The following is a 17,527-nucleotide window of genomic DNA, read 5'->3' as shown; positions in this document are numbered from 1 at the left end:
TATGTAGTGTCTCTACTTTAAAGAGTCCTCTCCTGCTGATGTTCAGGTGTATATCAGTATGTAGTGTCTCTACTGGGACATGTCTCCATGCTTTAATGTTCAGAAAGCTCTTTATTTCTCTCATACTGCCTGTGCTGCAGCACCTCTTTTCACCCTCTGTCTGAAACCAGAGCCCAGTCTGCTCTGATTGGTCAGCTGGCTACAGGGATATTAGCCTTTGCAGACCATTTACATGCACTAAAACCTATAGAACACACTACAGGAAGGGACAACCCCCAAATAGCGTAATAGGGCCCCTTTAAAGCAAAACAAAAAAGGCAAAATATCCATATTTTCTGAAAGCTTTGGGCTATTTTGCTTCCCTTACAGACTTCTCAAAACATCTAATTTATTTTCATATTTTGAACAAACTAAGTCTATTTGTGTCTTTCGATTTCTCCTTAATTCACCGAAAGTAAGCGTTAGATAATGCCTCATTTGCATATCCAAACATTCCATATACCAAATAATACTGTAAGTAATCAGAACTTAAAGGTCACCTATCATGCTATTTGTAGGCAATAGCATAGGTCTCAGATATATACAAATATATAAAAAACATGTCTTTGAAGTGTGTTGCTCAAAATACCAAACAGATCACCCATTCTAGCCATGCCTCATATCCCTCTATTTCACTTCCTGTTTCAAAAGTGCTGATTTGGGGTATAAAGCTTTAAAAAATTGATACAAAATATAAAAGGAGGGTGCTGAGCTCATGCGGCACCCGGCAGCTACTGTCTAAACTAAATACTGCCGTGATGAAACGCCATATCATGGATTATCAAGGATTCTTTCTGAAACAGTATGGAGCTCAAAGCCTTTCTCTCTTGCCGGTTATACCACAAGGTGAGTTCCTTTTTATTTCCTGCTTCTTCACACACATGCTCTCCAGTACAGGTTAGCTCTGAGTGTTAGCGATGCTAATGTAAACACCGACCATATTACGTCCAAAATAGTCGGGCATTGTTTCTGATAGCAACGTTTCTGATGCCGTGGGTCCGCATTTCCGATATTCCGTCGGACGCAAATCTGGATCAGCTCCGTTGTAGCCCCGTTTTTAGAGATTTGGGTACGGAGGAAAAGAGAGGGTTTTATTTTCTGACGCTGCGTGAGTTCTCTGACACACCGGGGACACATGTTGATGTAGAAAAGACATCAAAAAGTGCATTTTGCATGAAAGGTCCCCTTTAAGGTTAAGTCTCCAAATTGCTTTTCTGCAAGTAAGTGGAAGTCAATGGTTAGATAATAACCAAAGTGACTGCATGAATAAAACCAGATGTGTTTGTTAATTGAATGTGATTGTTTTAATAAATGATCAGCACACAATATTCAAATTGCCATGAACTATTTACAATCAGGAGAAAGTTTGAAGCAGCCAAACATGGATTTATATCTCAAAAACATGACCTGGAATAATGTTTACAAGATAACTAAGTGTGTAAAAAAAAAAAGAAACACAACTTCCAGGTAGGTGTGTGTCATGTGACCGGTGTGTTTGTCTCATGTGACAGGTGTGATAGTGAGCGGCCCGTCGTTCTTCCCAGATTTGTTGGTGCAGGGGCTGAAGAACGGGAAGATGCACTCGGTGAACGAGTCGTGGAACGTGTGGATGTGGATTTTAGCGTCAACGTTGTAGAAAGACACCTGCAGAGCCAAGAGGATATAAAAAAATGCTAATTAGAATAGCGATCATCAAACAAATCACAAGGAATTGGCTAAAAGATAATAACTTAGTAAACTCACAATGGAGTAACTTAGTAAATGAAATCTATGTAATGGAGAAAACAACTAGATTATAAATCAAATGCATATCTTTGAGGAAAGGTGGGAAAAATGGGTCAAGTATAGAACAATATAATGAATGTATACCTGAGTATTAATAATGTATCCATTCTTTTATTTGTAATATTATTATTACTATTATTTCTTTTCAATTTGTCATCTGTTATGAAGTTAATCTGTGTACCTAGATGTGTTTCTTTATGTATGCTTTGTGAATATTTTTCTTAAAATGCAAAAAACAATACTGACTTTAATGTGTATTTAACTGTTCCTTAACCTTACCCTTAATTATCCCTTAACTGTCCCTTAACCTTAATTATCCCTTAACTGTCCCCTAACCTTAATTATCCCTTAACTGTCCCTTAACCTTAATTATCCCTTAACTGTCCGTTAACCTTAGCCTTAATTATCCCTTAACCTTAGCCTTAATTATCCCCTAACTGTCCCTTAACCTTAGCCTTAATTATGCCTTAACTGTCCCCAAACCTTAATTATCCATTAACTGTCCCTTAACCTTAATTATCCCTTAACTGTCCGTTAACCTTAGCCTTATTTATCCCTTAACTGTCCCTTAACCTTAGCCTTAATTATCCCTTAACTGTCCCCTAACCTTAGCCTTAATTGTCCCTTAACCTTACCCTTAACTGTCCCTTAACCTTAGCATTAATTATCCCTTAAAGAGGTTTGCGAGTTGTGTTTCCCATAATGCACCTGTCCTTTCTCAAAGTCCACAAATATCCCGATCTTCTGTGGGTAGAGGCTCAGCTGCACGTCAGTGGAGGGCTCGCTGCGAAAGGTGTACTTGTTCCTGTTATATTGACATTAAATTAAAGGAGAAAGCAGGAGAAATGTCAGTAATGTCACTGTCCTCTTTTTGATTCATTTGCAGCTGTTAATTGAAATTGAAATATCAGGAGAACACCTGCTGTTAACACTCACCTCTCCCTCAGGCTGAGGAACCAGTACCCGTTGCTCGGGGTTACCTCGATCTTCCCCTTCCTGTTGATGGACTGTCGGGCGACACCCAGGTCCCAGTCCGTCTTCCCCCCCACCTCCACCTGACACACACACACTTAATTGGACGTCTGCATTTAACCCATCCTAGTACTGGGAGCAGCACCACGGCAGGGCCCAGGAGGTGAACTTTGACCTCTCCAAGTACCAGTCCATACTCCATATTAAGGTCTGTTCGGGACTTGAACCGGCGACCCTACGGTTCCCAAGCAAGGTCCCTACTGACTGAGTCACTGCCGGCTTTTTACTGAAACTTCTTATAATAAAACAAATATTCTTTCAGCAACTGGCACCAAAGAAACTAAACAATTGTCCCCTCGTTAAAGTTTTCTGAAATCATCATGACCAATATATATCTGTCCCTCTGCATAAACACAAAATGTGCATTTCCGTGTCAACTTGCAGCACATGTCTCCGTTAAAAAAGTGTGTTTCTGTTTTAAATAAAGCAGATTTTAGCCTCTCACCTCCCAGTAGTGCCTCCCAGTGGAGATGCTCTCTCTCCCCAACACACACACCACTCTGTCAAACCTCTCGGGGTTATCTGGAAGCATCTGGTGCCGATCTCCACAACGCACCTGCACACACACACACACTTTCAATATTAGTGTATACAGACATTCATAGACATGTCACAATTCATCATACATAAAGCCTCAGGTGAGAAATTGACACAGATTATCAATATTAGTGACTACAGAAATTCATAGGCATGATATAATATATCATACAGGAGGAAAGCATTCAATACTTTAAATGCCACTGGTAAAAAAGCGGATCAAATATTCAAATGATTTTCTTTAAACACAAAATATGAGTGCAAACATGAAAAAACATATCACAATTGTAATAATTTTTCTTTTTACATTAAAGACAATATGGTTTACCTAAAATATTAGCCATAAATAATGGGGTTTTTTCAAACACATAGGAGGAATTTCAAGAATCCTCGATGACAAAATACTCCATCTGCTTGATTCAAATATATATACAAAGACAGGAAGGGAAAAAAAGGACTTTGATGCATTTTAATCATTATTTTTGACACTTTCTTTAGATTGTAAACATTTTCTGATGGGTTTGAGATTTACAAATGCACGCTTAACTAAACTATGAATATATAAAAATGTAATACTGACGCTCTTCATGTCCTCTGACAGAATCAGTCTGGCGTGAGCGGTGTTGCCGTTCAGAGTCACATCCGCTGTAATAAAGAGAGAGGAGGAATCAAAATAATTGTATATTGTTCTATTTTTAAATCACGTCTGGAAGCAATATGTGTCCAAAAGTAATGTGTTGGACCTGTGTACTCCTGCACCCTCCTGATCTCTGCAGAAAAACAGACATGTTGTGTTGAAATGTTGGTAAAACTCCATAATAATGCACTGAATTAACTATTCAGTTAACTATATCGTTAACTCGTTAAAGGTGGAATGATCACAAGACTATGTGCATATTTTATCCTGAATATTTTAGCATATTTAAGGTGGGCTGGACACTCACTGGGCTGTGGTCGGACCGGACTGGGTTCCAGTACTAATGGAGGAAAACCTGTAAGAAACAAAGAGAACAAAATTATTATTATGATACTAATTTCCACCACTAGAGGGCAGCATTTCAGCTCTTTATGATGACTAGATCTGTTGTAGGGACACTAACATTTAGCTAAATTACAGAAAGCCAGGGATCAGTTAATAAACAAAGAGGAATAATATTTATCAGACGAAATTCATAATGACCAAAAGGTCCATAACTTATTTTTCTTTAAAATAATCATTTACAAATTAACTGACTTAAAAATGTGACAAATTAAATTAGAAATACTTAATTGATCCCAAATTGTGAAGCATGTTAACAAGGCATTGCAAATGAGTTACAGATATAATAACATAACATTTAATACATGATAAACATAAACAGTAAATATAAACATATGAACAGTATAAGAAAAATATCCATAGCGTTAATACAGTATATGTGACATTTTACTGCGTTTTATAGCTGTAATTGCATTTTAGTTATACATTTTAGGGACACATTAATACAAATTAAAACCTCTCTCTATCATCCAATCCCCAATTAAAAAAACTTAGCATAAAAAAGCTCTTTTAGTCTGTTTTGATGCTTTACTAAAAAAACTCTGGTGTCCCACCTGGCACCCTGTTGGGCCCACGGTCAATTCATTCAAGTGTTTAAAGAATAAGGGTAATTAATTATATATATATATTATAGGTCATTAGTCATAAAGCGGCTCTTTTGCTGCTTCGTTGTTTCTTATCTTTGCAAACAGGCCGTGTATTTTGCATTTTTCTGACCTTTTTCTGCGATGTTCTTCAGTTCCTCCTGAAACCTCTCCATCTGAGCGGCCAGCGACCTGTAGACGGTCCCTGTTCCGAGGTCATGGGTCAACGACACCCCCGACCAGTCTTTGGCAGGCGGGGGGCTGGAGAGGATGGGGAACGTCTGGAAAAAAAAATACTTTGTTACTGTACTTAAGTACATTTTTCTGGTATCAGTACTTTACTCCACTACTTATTTTTCTGACGACTTTTTACTTTGACTTCTTACATTTCTAACACAAATACCTGTACTTTCTACTTCTTACATTTTGAACACAAATACCTGTACTTTCTACTTCTTACATGTTGAACACAAATACCTGTACTTTCTACTTCTTACATGTTGAACACAAATACCTGTACTTTCTACTTCTTACATGATCGTCTTGGTCTTATTGTTAGCGGGAGACATCCATCTGAATCCGGGCCCGGTGCAGACAAGAAGCCAGTCCTGCAGGCTGGAGGAGCTAGCATCACAACTAGCATCACAACTAGCATCTCTTCCGCTACAGCAACAACTACGCGACGACAACAGAGACCATGGAGACAGCGGAGACCGAGGAATCAACGGAGACTTCGACATTCCCCCGGGGACGCCTCGGCAGACAGACACGCATGAGGCAGTGACGAGAGGAAGAGAACCGAGATCCGAGGGAACAAATATCCACCATGTTGTTAGCCACCCTGCTAGCATATCGACGGCTAAAGCTACAACGGAGCCTCCCTCCCCCCACCACCCCACCGCTCCAAGCACCACGGCAGGCCGCAAGCCGTTTGCTGTAACGGACAAAGACAAATATCTTCAAGCTGACGACATTATGCATTTAAACAACAAAAATGGACTACATATTTTTCATCTGAACACTAACAGTCTGAGACACAAACTGGCTGAACTCAGGCAACTGTTCATGAACGGTAAGGCAAGCATATTATGCTTTTCTGAGACCAAATTGGACAATTCCATTACAGATTCAGAGATTGAAATTGAAGATTATCTTGTAGTGAGAAGGGACAGGAACGTGAATGGAGGTGGTGTCTGCATGTACATACATAAAGACACCAATTTCAAAAACCGTACTGACCTGCATCATGAAAATATTGAATCTGTGTGGGTTGAAATTCTTTTTGACAATGCTAAATCTGTAATAGTCGGGACAATCTATAGACCACCGGAACAGAGTGACTTTTATGATACATTAGATGGGTGTTTGGCTGATGTGGGGGATGTAGAGACAATTATTATTGGAGACTGGAACACGGATATGCAACGTAAAGACACGTCCGTCTTCAAGTCCTTCAGTAGGATTTGTGATCTGCACGGCTTCAGCCAGCTAATCACCCAACCCACCCGGGTATGTGAAACAACACAAACTACCATTGATCTCATTCTGACCTCTGACAGGTCCAGGATCTCCAGTAAAGGGGTTATAGCATGCGGTTTAAGTGATCATTATATGATATTCTGTACCCGCAAAAAGCTAAAACAAAAGGCCGGCTGTCACAAAACAGTCATATCTAGAGACCTCAAAAACTACTCTAGCGAGGCCTTTAACCTAGAACTGGAGAGCCTGGACTGGTCAGATGAGCTCAGTGGTACACAAGTTGAAGAAACATGGCTTGGTTTCAAAAACAAATTCTCTGCAATACTCAATGATTTGGCCCCCCTAAGAACAACCAGGGTAAAAAATCGCGCTGAGCCGTGGATGCACTCCGGCATACTGACCGCCATGAAAACCAGAGACAAAAAATGCTCTGAGTTTCATAAAAGTCAGTCAATGCTTTCCAAAAGCACGAGCAGTGAACTCCAGGCCCACGTGACTGAACTAAAAATTGAAAGAAACAGACTAAGAAATGACGTAAGCTCCATGATCAAAACTGCCAAAAAGAATTTCATCAATGACAAAACTGAGGAAAACAAAAATAAACCCCGTGAACTTTGGAAATTACTCAATAACCAGCTTGGCTGCAGTAAAAAACTCAAAACGAGATTTTCAAACGTAAACATAAAGACAGATAACAGGCTCATCACAGACAAACTGGATGTGGCCAAGTACTTGAACATTTTTTTCACAAACATAGCCACAACTCTTGTAAATAAATTACCCTCCCACTCAGGGCTTTTTGGAGTAGATCACATCATGACCTACTACAAAAACCTAGGGGTACGCAAAGATGATTTCAGTCTAGCAAGGGTAACAACAGCAGAGGTACTCATTAAACTGAGCGCCCTCAAACCTAACAAGGCCACTGGCCACGACAATATCCCCTCCAAATTCCTCAGAGACACAGCAACCGCCATCTCACCAGTCATAGCTCACATAATTAACCTCTCCATAAAACAGGGAAAAGTACCCAAAGACTTCAAAATTGCAAGAGTAACCCCCCTGCACAAAAAGGGCAGCAAATTGGACCCAGGCAACTACCGCCCTGTTTCTATACTTACCTCCATCTCGAAAGTCATGGAAAAAATAGTATATGAACAGGTCGAAAAGTACCTCGCAGAAAAGAAACTAATCTATGAATTTCAATCTGGCTTTAGAACATCCCACTCCACTGACACATGCCTTCTTTATTTGACCGACCACATCAAACAAGAGGTGGACGAGGGTAAATACTGCGGCATGGTGATGCTGGACCTACAAAAGGCTTTCGACACTGTCAATCACCCCATTCTGATTGACAAGCTAAAAGCAATTGGTTTTGATAAACTATCGGTGAGCTGGATGCAATCCTACCTGGAGGGGAGAGAACAGATGGTGGAGGTAAACGGTACTCTGTCCCCCCCCCTCCCAGTGAGCTGTGGTGTTCCACAAGGAAGCATATTAGGTCCGTTACTGTTCCTAATTTATGCAAATGACATGTCATCAGCATGTGACTGCAACTTGTTCCTGTTCGCGGACGACTCAGCCCTGCTGGTCTCTGACAGGAGCAGATTGCAGGTTGAAAAAACCCTCAGCTCCGAGCTCGGCAGAATCTGCACCTGGCTCGCCGATAATAAATTATCATTACACCTGGGTAAAACAGAGTCCATTCTCTTCGGTTCGAAACATAATCTCAGCAAATCCGACGACTTCTCAGTTGCAGTGGGTGACATTATTGTCACAAGTAAGAAGGAAATTACATACCTAGGATCTATTCTTGAGGCAAACCTCTCCTGTGACAAAATGGCATCCAATGTAATAAAAAAAGTCAATCAAAGAACTAGATTCCTATACCGGATCTCCTCTCTGGTAAACAAAAACACCCTGAAAACTCTGGCAGGAGCACTCATTCAAGGGTACTATGACTATGCTTGCACGTCATGGTACCATAGCACCTCCAAGGCGCTAAAAACAAAACTTCAAACATCGCAAAATAAACTGGTCAGACTACTGCTTGAACTTTCATCTAGAACCCACCTCACCTCTGCCCACTTTGACAACCTAGGATGGCTTAGAGTAGACGACAGAGTACAGCTACTTGCAATGGGCCTGGTCTACAAGATCCACTACACCTCTATGGTACCCATGTACATGTCAAAATTCTTCCCAAAGGTCAAGGAATACCATGATCATAACACCAGAGGGAGCTCCACAAATCATGTAAAACCCAGATTTGGCACAAAAAAAGGGGAATACACGTTTCGCAATTATGCCACATCAAGGTGGAACGCTCTTCCCACAACTGTAAAGGAAAGTAAAACTATACTTACCTTCAAAACCTCTCTTAAAGAGCACCTTCGGGGGAAAGCATTGCAAAACTGGCCCCGGTAATGGTACAAATCTCAACCTGTCGTACAATGGACAGCTTCCCCCCCCCCATCTATGTATATACTCGCATTTTAGACTCTGTTACTAACTGTATATCTGTAGACTTGGTATGTCTTAAATGTCCGGTTAGGATGTATTAGAACGAAATCTAAAATGAAAATTGTAAATAATCCATCTGTATGTAAAAAACCACCTGTATGTAAATTGTAAATAAGCCATCTGTATGTCATATATGTCTTATATGTCTTAAATGATATGATGAATTGGAAATGGGGGACCCTGATGTAAACAAGACGAAAGTCTTTCTCTGGTCTGCATCCCCTTAACAATTGTATGTTTTGAGCTGTACTGTACTGTACCCAATATACAAGCTGTTAATAAACTTTTCAATCAATCAATCAATCAAACATGTTGAACACAAATACCTGTACTTTCTACTTCTTACATTTTGAACACAAATACCTGTACTTTCTACTTCTTACATGTTGAACCCAAATACCTGTACTTTCTACTTCTTACATTTTGAACACAAATACCTGTACTTTCTACTTCTTACATTTTGAACACAAATACCTGTACTTTCTACTTCTTACATGTTGAACCCAAATACCTGTACTTTCTACTTCTTACATTTTGAACCCAAATACCTGTACTTTCTACTTCTTACATTTTGAACACAAATACCTGTACTTTCTACTTCTTACATGTTGAACACAAATACCTGTACTTTCTACTTCTTACACTTTGAACCCAAATACCTGTACTTTCTACTTCTTACATGTTGAACCCAAATACCTGTACTTTCTACTTCTTACATTTTCCAAACAGGCTGGTTCCTTTAGTTTGAATGTGTGTTTGAAACGTTGTCATGTTGATCTATTTGTGAAGTTTTTTTTTCAAAATACCAGACATGTTTTATATAGGTATGGCCCTACAATATATTATTCAAATATAGCATGATAGGTCCACTTTAAGTACATTTCAAAGCCTCTTTACTTTTACTTGAGAAAATAAGTTTAGTCAGTCCTTCTACTTTTACCAGAGTATTTTTAAACACGAGTATCTGTACTTCTACTTGAGTAAAGGATTTGCCCTCTCTGCTTATCCTCCACCATTATGACCTCACTGACCTTGACACAGTGCATGTGGTCTTCTGATTGGACGAGCTCTTTGAGGTTGCTCTCTCTCCTCCGCAGCTCCTCCACCTCCAGCTCTATCTGTCGGATCAGGGCGTCGGCCTGATGCTCCGCCGCCTTCCGGCTCATCTCCATCACCTCCAGCAGCTCCGCCTGCGAGCGCTTGACGGCCAAAACCAGGTCTGAGAGCAGGGAGATGCTGCCGGATGTCTCTCGCTCTACTACCATCTGAGGAGGGATGTTAAAGACTGTCAGGATACCTTTAATACAGCCTCCAGGTCAAGGTTTACTCTAAGGATTCAAGGATTCAAGGATTCAAGGCTTTCATTGTCATTTGTACATCGCTACAGTGTAGATATGTCAATACAAATCTTAGGTCACAGGCTCCTCCAACAGTGCAACACAATAAAACAGATAAAATAGTGCAAGGAAATAGAATAAAATTGAATAACATTGAAATAGTGCAAGAATAGTCTATATACAAGTAATTGGAACATTATATATTAGATAAAACATTTTTTTAAGTTGCAAACCGATGAATGTTATGGATGGTCTTTCAAAAGTTCAGGTGTTTAACAGTCTTATGGCCTGTGGGATGAAACTGTCCCTTGGTCTGGTGGTTTTAGACCTGATAAGGCAGCACAAAATCAAATTATGATATTGGATGGATTGATCATACTTGAATCATAACTGTCATTATCATTGAAAAATAAGTTAAAATGATCATGGTGAGATTTGTTAGACCTGTAGAATACTAATACAGGCTGGTATATCTCTGCAGCTCCATAATACTTCATTCAAAATGGTATTTAAACGCACATTTAGCCTTGAGCGACAATTGTGCTTTCTTTGTTTTGAATATTGCACCAGTCCATATTTCGATTTTGATAATATTTGTTAAGTTGTGCACTATTAGCTCCATTGACATTGGCTGATATAGGATACAACCCATAAAACAGGTGTGTAAAAAAAGTGCAAAAATCAGGTATAAATTAATACAAACAGTTGGGTAAAACTTTTAAGAAAACCCAAGAAAATTAGGTTGATATACGACATTTTAGTACCTCCTAATTTTTTTTATAAACACCCGAAATTCTTGAGATACAACCTTGAAAATAGACTACAGAATTTAGGTAAAACTATCATTTTTTTTTTTTAAAACAGTAGCGACAGAGTATTTCTGATTAAAGGCTGATAACGGGATGACAGGAGGATTTTCCGGTTCTGAGAGTGAGAGTGTGTGTGTGTGTGTGTGTGTGTGTGTGTGTGTGTGTGTGTGTGTGTATGTTTTTTTACCTGCAGTTCACTCGCTGACTTTCTGATCTCCTCGATCTTTCCGATTCTCTGTCTGATCATCTCCTGGATCTCCTGCTGCGACACAACCAGCCTGTCCTACACACAAACACACACACACATACATTTCAGTGCTTATTTGTAAGGCAAAGACGCTTAAAAAGTATCTCCCTAAAGTCTGAGAGGTTCACTCTGTTTCCCCCACCTTGGTTTCCATCCACTCGACCTCCAGAGTCACCGTATCGTGACCCTGATGCTCCTCGGTCTCACACTCCGGACAGATACACACTTTATCAGTCCGGCAGTAAATCTGAAATCAGTCAGAAAGTGTTAAACCTTTCATTTCATTTTGATCAGAAACAGGTTTATCACCAGGTAGGTTGACACGTACGAGGAATTGACTTGATGTCGTGGTGCATACATAACAAAAAAAAAAAACTTAGTTCCCACTTGACAGTTAACGGAAAGAAACAAAACATCACATGAACACGGATCTCTAAAATAGTAATACAGGCTGGGATATCTCTGCAGCATATACCATATTTAGATTTTGATAATATGTGTTCAATTGTGCAATATTAGCTCCATTGGCATTGCCTTTTAGGATATAACCCCCAAATCAGATGGAAATCTACACAATCTGGTGTATAAATGAATACAAACAGTTGAACCTTTAAGAAAAACCCAGAAAGGTAGGATGATATATGACATTTTAGTACCTCCTAAAGAAATTGTATAATTACCACAGGGATCAATAAAGTACTTATCTTATCTTAACATTCACACTGATATGATGATAGACATTCATCTGCTGCAATAAAGAAAACCCAGACTAAAACCTTGAAATATCGTCTAACAAAATATCTAAAAAAAGGGAAATCTGACTATCCTCACATTTGAGAAGTTTAAAATGTCAAATGATCATAAAAGAAAGTTGCTCTTATCGACAAACTCCTATGTTTTCTGTGCACAAATCTTAATAGATTAACGCCGTCAGATTGATATGGTGTATACAAAACCATTCCCCCCTGAAATGTAGAGAATTACAGGAATAAAGTGGCATGAAAAGCCAAGTACAGGTACCTCAAAACAATAAAGCACTTCTTTATCTATTGTTATCTCAGGTTAAAGTACCATGGTTCCTCGGTGGTGGATCTCACAGACGGGGAGGTTCGGGCCGTTCGCCGCCCCGCTCATAGTGAACCTTCTCCGGCTGTTGGAGCGAGGGTAAGATGGCTGAGGAAGATGGGGGGCGGAGGGGATCTTAATGGCAGCGATGGGACTTTGGCTCGGGACTGAAGAAGCCAGAGAGGGGGTGACTGATGATGATGATGATGATGGGATGGACACAGCTTAAAGGAAGAAGATACAGGAATTAGGAGAAAGATCGAGGAAGGTGAAGTGTGCTCGACAGCTCGCAGAAAATCTGGTTCCAGACTAATTTGTAAAATGCAGATATAAGAATTTGTGTTAGCCAAAAACGCTCTGATCTTGGTGACATCCCAAGGCCTTATAACACAAACATAAATGTATTATTTGTGTCTCTTCCTGAGGCTAAACATACAATATGTATATTTGGATAAAACCCAGAAAAAACTCAGTTAGTGACTTAAGAAATTGGAGAAATTAACCTTTGGGATTAATGCAAACCCTGATAACTTTGATAAAAATGGTGGAAATGTGTGCATTTTTTGAAAAGATTAATTAATGAATATGAAAGACTTGACTGGATAATGTATATCTTCTTGTTTACCAGCTGTATAACTCTTTATACAATTTTCCATGACCATTTACATATTTTTTTAAGTATTTATTTACGCATTTGTGTGAATTATCTTTAAAAAAATGATTATTTACTACTTATATTTGTATATTTCTGGTAAGGACATTTATGTATCTACTTGGTTGATGATAATAAAGTCTGTTAACTGCCTTATTTTGATAATGTATGTGTATTTCTTTCCTTGGGGGGGGGGGCTTTACCCTTCTTATTTGAATGTCTTTTATTGGATATAAAAAGATGGCAGTACAAATATTTGCAAAAAAAATAATTCAGTCAGGCAGTTTTTTTTCCTGAGTCATTTCGCCCAAATTCAGGAAGTGAAGGTAACATTTGTTTGCCTGATTAAATTAATATTCGAGAGCTTTATTCAGCATTATTGTAGAATTCTTAAAAAGACTTTCGACTAAACGGTTTATAATAAGGATAACATTAATATCTGTTGTCCTGCAGCCATGACAGAAACACCGACTGATGTCAGACTCTAACGTTTGAAACCCTCGTCTTACCTGGAGTCTCACTGGGAAAAGTCTTTCGAGGTTTTGGTGAAACTCGAGGCAGCTTCTTCCTTAATTCTTCATATAAATTATCCGGTATTCCGCCTCCTCTTCCTCCTCCTCCTCCTCCTCCTCTTCTTCCTCCCTTCTCCTTCCCCACTCCTCCCCCTCCAGTCATTGATCTGAACTGATCGGTGATCTCTCTCAGCGTCCGGTTGATCTGCAGATCTGGGCGCTTCATGAAGGTTTTCTTACACAGAGGACACACGCACACCTGGGAGAGGAAGAGAGGAAGGAAGGAAGGAAGGGAGGAAGGAAGGAAGGGAGGGAGGGAGGGAGGGAGGAAGGATGCATTAAAAGGGGAGGAAAAAGGGAAACCAAAGAGGAAAATACATTCAGGAAAACGTACGTAAAGATGAATGGATGTTGACGTACACAATCTGTCTATAGGGCTAATTTGTTCTACTCGTGTATTTGTGTTTAGCTGAGGTAACAATTTATATTAATTGTATTGTATTCACATTTCCTTGTATTTGTACACACATAAAACTACATAAAATCCAGATTATTATAAATAAAATGATGTGTCAGGAGGTCAAAGAAGATACAGGATAATCCAAATGGAGAACAACTATCAAAAACTAAAAAGGGGGAAGATAAGAACAGTAATAATCGACGTCAACAATCAACCCAATTAAAGAAACACAACAAAAAGCCCATGAGCGGGAAATCTATGAGTACATCAATAGAGAAATATCCAGTAAAACATAAAAGAAACGGATGAAAAATGTCTGTTTCTATAAAATATATTAGTCACAATTCATTATTCATATATTTGAAGGATCCCTAAGACTATTCCTACTATACGGATAAAAAAAGACTGTATTTGATGATTATTTAAGAAAAATAAGTCAGGAAGATCTAATAAAGGGACCTTCATACAGAGAAAATCTAATAAATATATGAAAAAATAACTGTTTTATCAAACAATAACCATAAATAAGGTTTATTTTCAAACTTATAGGGTTGTTCTGAAGGTATTTCAAGAATCCTCTTAAACTATTACAGATAAAAAAGACTGTATTTGATGATTAGCCTACTTTAAGAAAAACGAGACAGGAAGATAATAAAGGGACCTTAATACAGACACAAAATCAAATAATTACAAGGAAAAATTACTGTTTTATAAAATATTAACCATAAATAAGGTTTATTTTCAAACTTATATGGATTGATATGAAGGTATTTCAAGATTCCTCCACAACTATTCTTACAATCTTGATTTAAAAAAAAGCACCGTCACACCCAGCACACCTTCTTTACAATAAAAAAACTCCCCTACCATCGCCCCGTCCCAGTATCTGTTGATGCAGGCCAGACAGAAGCTGTGTCCGCACGGCGTGGACGAAGGATTGTTGAAAACATCGAGGCAGATCGAGCACAGAAACTGCTCATCGGACAGAAAACGTCCACATAAAGACATCCTGTGGGCAGCCAGAGAAACATTTACATAAATCAAGTTACTATTACTTTCAATGATGCTGTCACTACACAAACTCAAAATCTTGCCAAGTATATGTGTCTAATATCTAGTCAGAATATGTCTTTACACCTGCTATAAGACATAATAACTTCAGGAGAAACAATGCAGTGAGATATCGGGTCTTGTTTTTAGACAATGCATCACCTTGTTAAGTCAACAAATCTTATTTTGAGTCGTATTTCATATTGGAAAATCACCAACTAACATCAGAAAACAGAAAACCTTTGAGCATTTACGGCTTATTTTGTAACACATTTCCTGATTCTGGTAAAATATAGTTCAAAATAAGTTCTCCCAGCTGATTACAAGATCTGATTTATCTATATATCCCATCGTCAAGGAACCAAGCACATTTTCACTAGTTCTATTGGCAGATTATTTTACTTATTTCAAGTGAAAACACCATGTTTTTATTCATTAACTTGTTTTTGGAGCAGCATTTTTTCCAGTGGTGGGAGAGTGAGGAACTTCCGGTCATAGCTTCTGCTTTAACAACGTCAAATAATCAATCAGTCAATACTGAGATAATTAATATGAGTGTGAATGGATATGGACTGTTGGTATGATAAACAAGGGAGTCAATTAACAACACGATTTCACAACGTTTGACATTTAAGAGACAATACATGATTCGCGGTAGAAGAGATCAGACTGGTTTCTGCACTTATCTCTAAGTGTAGTGTATATAAGTAACTTGTCCTCGATAATTATGAACATTAAATAAGAGTGGGAAAGTTTAAACCTTGCCTGTTGCCGGGTAGAAAAGATCCAGAAAGCTCCAGAGAGGTAGAAATTGTTCTTGTTATTTTCCTCCCGTATGTTGTTCCTTGTTCTTGTTTCTTGATCACCGTCACACGGACTTGTGAAATGTGTTTGCTTTCTCATGCTGCGACATAAAAAGGTGTGTGTGTGATTTCCTCTCAGTCCCCGCCCTCTTACCTGTGTGCCTGTTGGCAGGTAAAAGTGGCAGGACTGGTTGTATATTTGGCAGAATGATGAATTACATTTCACAACATTTCATTGATCAGACACTGTTATCCAAAACCACTCGCTCACAGAAACAAATAAGCTGCGAGCGAGGAAGTTCAAATTATGTTTCCTTGCCTCAGGCCGTGTCAAAGAGTTTCTTGGCAGAGTTAAAACAATCAACACTCTTCAGAAATTAGAAGAATTACACCTAAAGGGAACTGTAAGATTAGTATCTGAAGCGATAAACATAATATTACTGCGAGGCCGTCAGAAAAACAGCTAAATTGGTTGATACATTGAATAAAATATACTATTTTGAAATGTCTTTCTCGTTTTTTTCAACACCATACCACTTTCTAATCAATATTTACGTTAACAATTGTTTTTGTGACATATAAACTGTACTTTATTGCGATTTCTTCCTTTCTTTTTGCTTTTAGCGTCTTTCAGCGCTTTGTTTTGGTTTAATACCGCTCTTATCTGTGTCTTTTTTAAATCCAAGTGGCTCTTTTGAAGTGTAGAAATAATCAACTTTCTTTAGCATCTAATTGAATTACACCTAGGGGGAAATGTGAGATTTTTCTAATACAGTTAACATGCAATTAACACTGCAAAAACAGTCAAAAAAATTGCTTAAAAGCTTGATATAAAGACTTTTTCTTACTATATCGCACATTTTTTAATCACAAAACACTGAAATAAAGCTTTTCTTACTTTAAAATGTGTACAGGAGAGTTCCTTTTAGCACTACAGAGGTTTTTAGTGTCTTTCAGCTCTTTGTTTTGGTTTGTTTTTGACGCTCTTATCAGTGTCGTTTTAAATCCAGGTGGTTCTTAGATCACAAAACACTGTATTAAGGCCCCGTCCACACGGAGATGAAAACGCTGGAGACGCTGTAGTACATATGCCGGGCCTGTAAGTGGCGCTGTACTTCCGCCACAAAATATACCAAAAGCAGCGAATAAGACCGATGACTATTATTATTATATCATATTATTATCTTTGCTGATGGTTGTGGTAGAGGAGCTGTAGATTTTGCACTAAAATCTGTATCATGGTCAGTAGCGTCTGGAGCACGAACGCAACCCTGTGATCCGCCATTGTTGTTGTTGGTGAAACGCATCAGCAATGACGCGGGGGTGAGCAGCAGAGGTGGGGAGAGGCGGGGCTATGGCGTCATCGTTTTCAGGAAAAGATCGTATAGGGCGTACACACGGAGCCGCAAGCGTTGCGTCCTCAGACCTACCCACCTTGGGAGCCGCAGCTCCGTTTCGGCCTCGTGTGGACGAACCGTCTAGAGAACGTTAGCGGATTCAACTGATATCGTCTCCGTGTGGACGGAGCCTAAAGCTCTCCTAATCAATATTTTTCATTAATAATGAATAGG

At 38.9% G+C, this 17,527-nt stretch overlaps 1 protein-coding gene across 3 annotated transcripts; it reads right to left on the bottom strand.

The window, feature by feature from the left end:
* Nucleotides 1-1,318: 1,318 nt before the first annotated feature.
* Nucleotides 1,319-16,071, bottom strand: LOC117498136 (nuclear factor 7, ovary). Of its 3 annotated transcripts, none has more exons than XM_034150227.1 (15): nt 15,914-16,071; nt 14,971-15,112; nt 13,641-13,902; nt 12,486-12,703; nt 11,557-11,661; nt 11,355-11,450; nt 10,053-10,286; nt 5,150-5,297; nt 4,338-4,385; nt 4,137-4,163; nt 3,974-4,038; nt 3,302-3,412; nt 2,761-2,879; nt 2,533-2,629; nt 1,319-1,683 (listed from the first exon to the last, which is right to left on the bottom strand). In XM_034150227.1, the coding sequence occupies exons 1-15, from the start codon at nt 16,054-16,056 to the stop codon at nt 1,540-1,542; spliced, it is 1,959 nt and encodes a 652-aa protein (XP_034006118.1). In that variant the 5' UTR covers nt 16,057-16,071; the 3' UTR covers nt 1,319-1,539. The 3 variants fall into 3 exon arrangements, with proteins under 3 accessions (XP_034006118.1, XP_034006120.1, XP_034006119.1); XM_034150229.1 differs by having other exon boundaries at nt 15,919-16,039; XM_034150228.1 differs by lacking the exon at nt 4,137-4,163.
* Between the last annotated feature and the right edge of the window lie 1,456 nt (nt 16,072-17,527).

This window comes from Trematomus bernacchii, unplaced genomic scaffold, assembly GCF_902827165.1.
Source record: "Trematomus bernacchii unplaced genomic scaffold, fTreBer1.1, whole genome shotgun sequence".
NCBI lineage: Eukaryota > Metazoa > Chordata > Actinopteri > Perciformes > Nototheniidae > Trematomus > Trematomus bernacchii.
The sequence above is the reverse complement of the archived record's forward strand: the minus strand, read 5'-3'. Positions and strand labels throughout refer to the sequence as shown.

Bases quoted from the DNA above. Each gene is read 5' to 3' on its own strand.
- LOC117498136 (XM_034150227.1), bottom strand. From the start codon at position 16,056: ATGAGAAAGCAAACACATTTCACAAGTCCGTGTGACGGTGATCAAGAA. The intron at 5,298-10,052 runs GTCAGTGAGGTC...TTTTTTTTCCAG, and splicing joins ACCACATGCACTGTGTCAAG to ACGTTCCCCATCCTCTCCAG. The intron at 3,413-3,973 runs GTCAGTATTACA...GTGTGTGTGCAG, and splicing joins TGTCAGAGGACATGAAGAGC to GTGCGTTGTGGAGATCGGCA.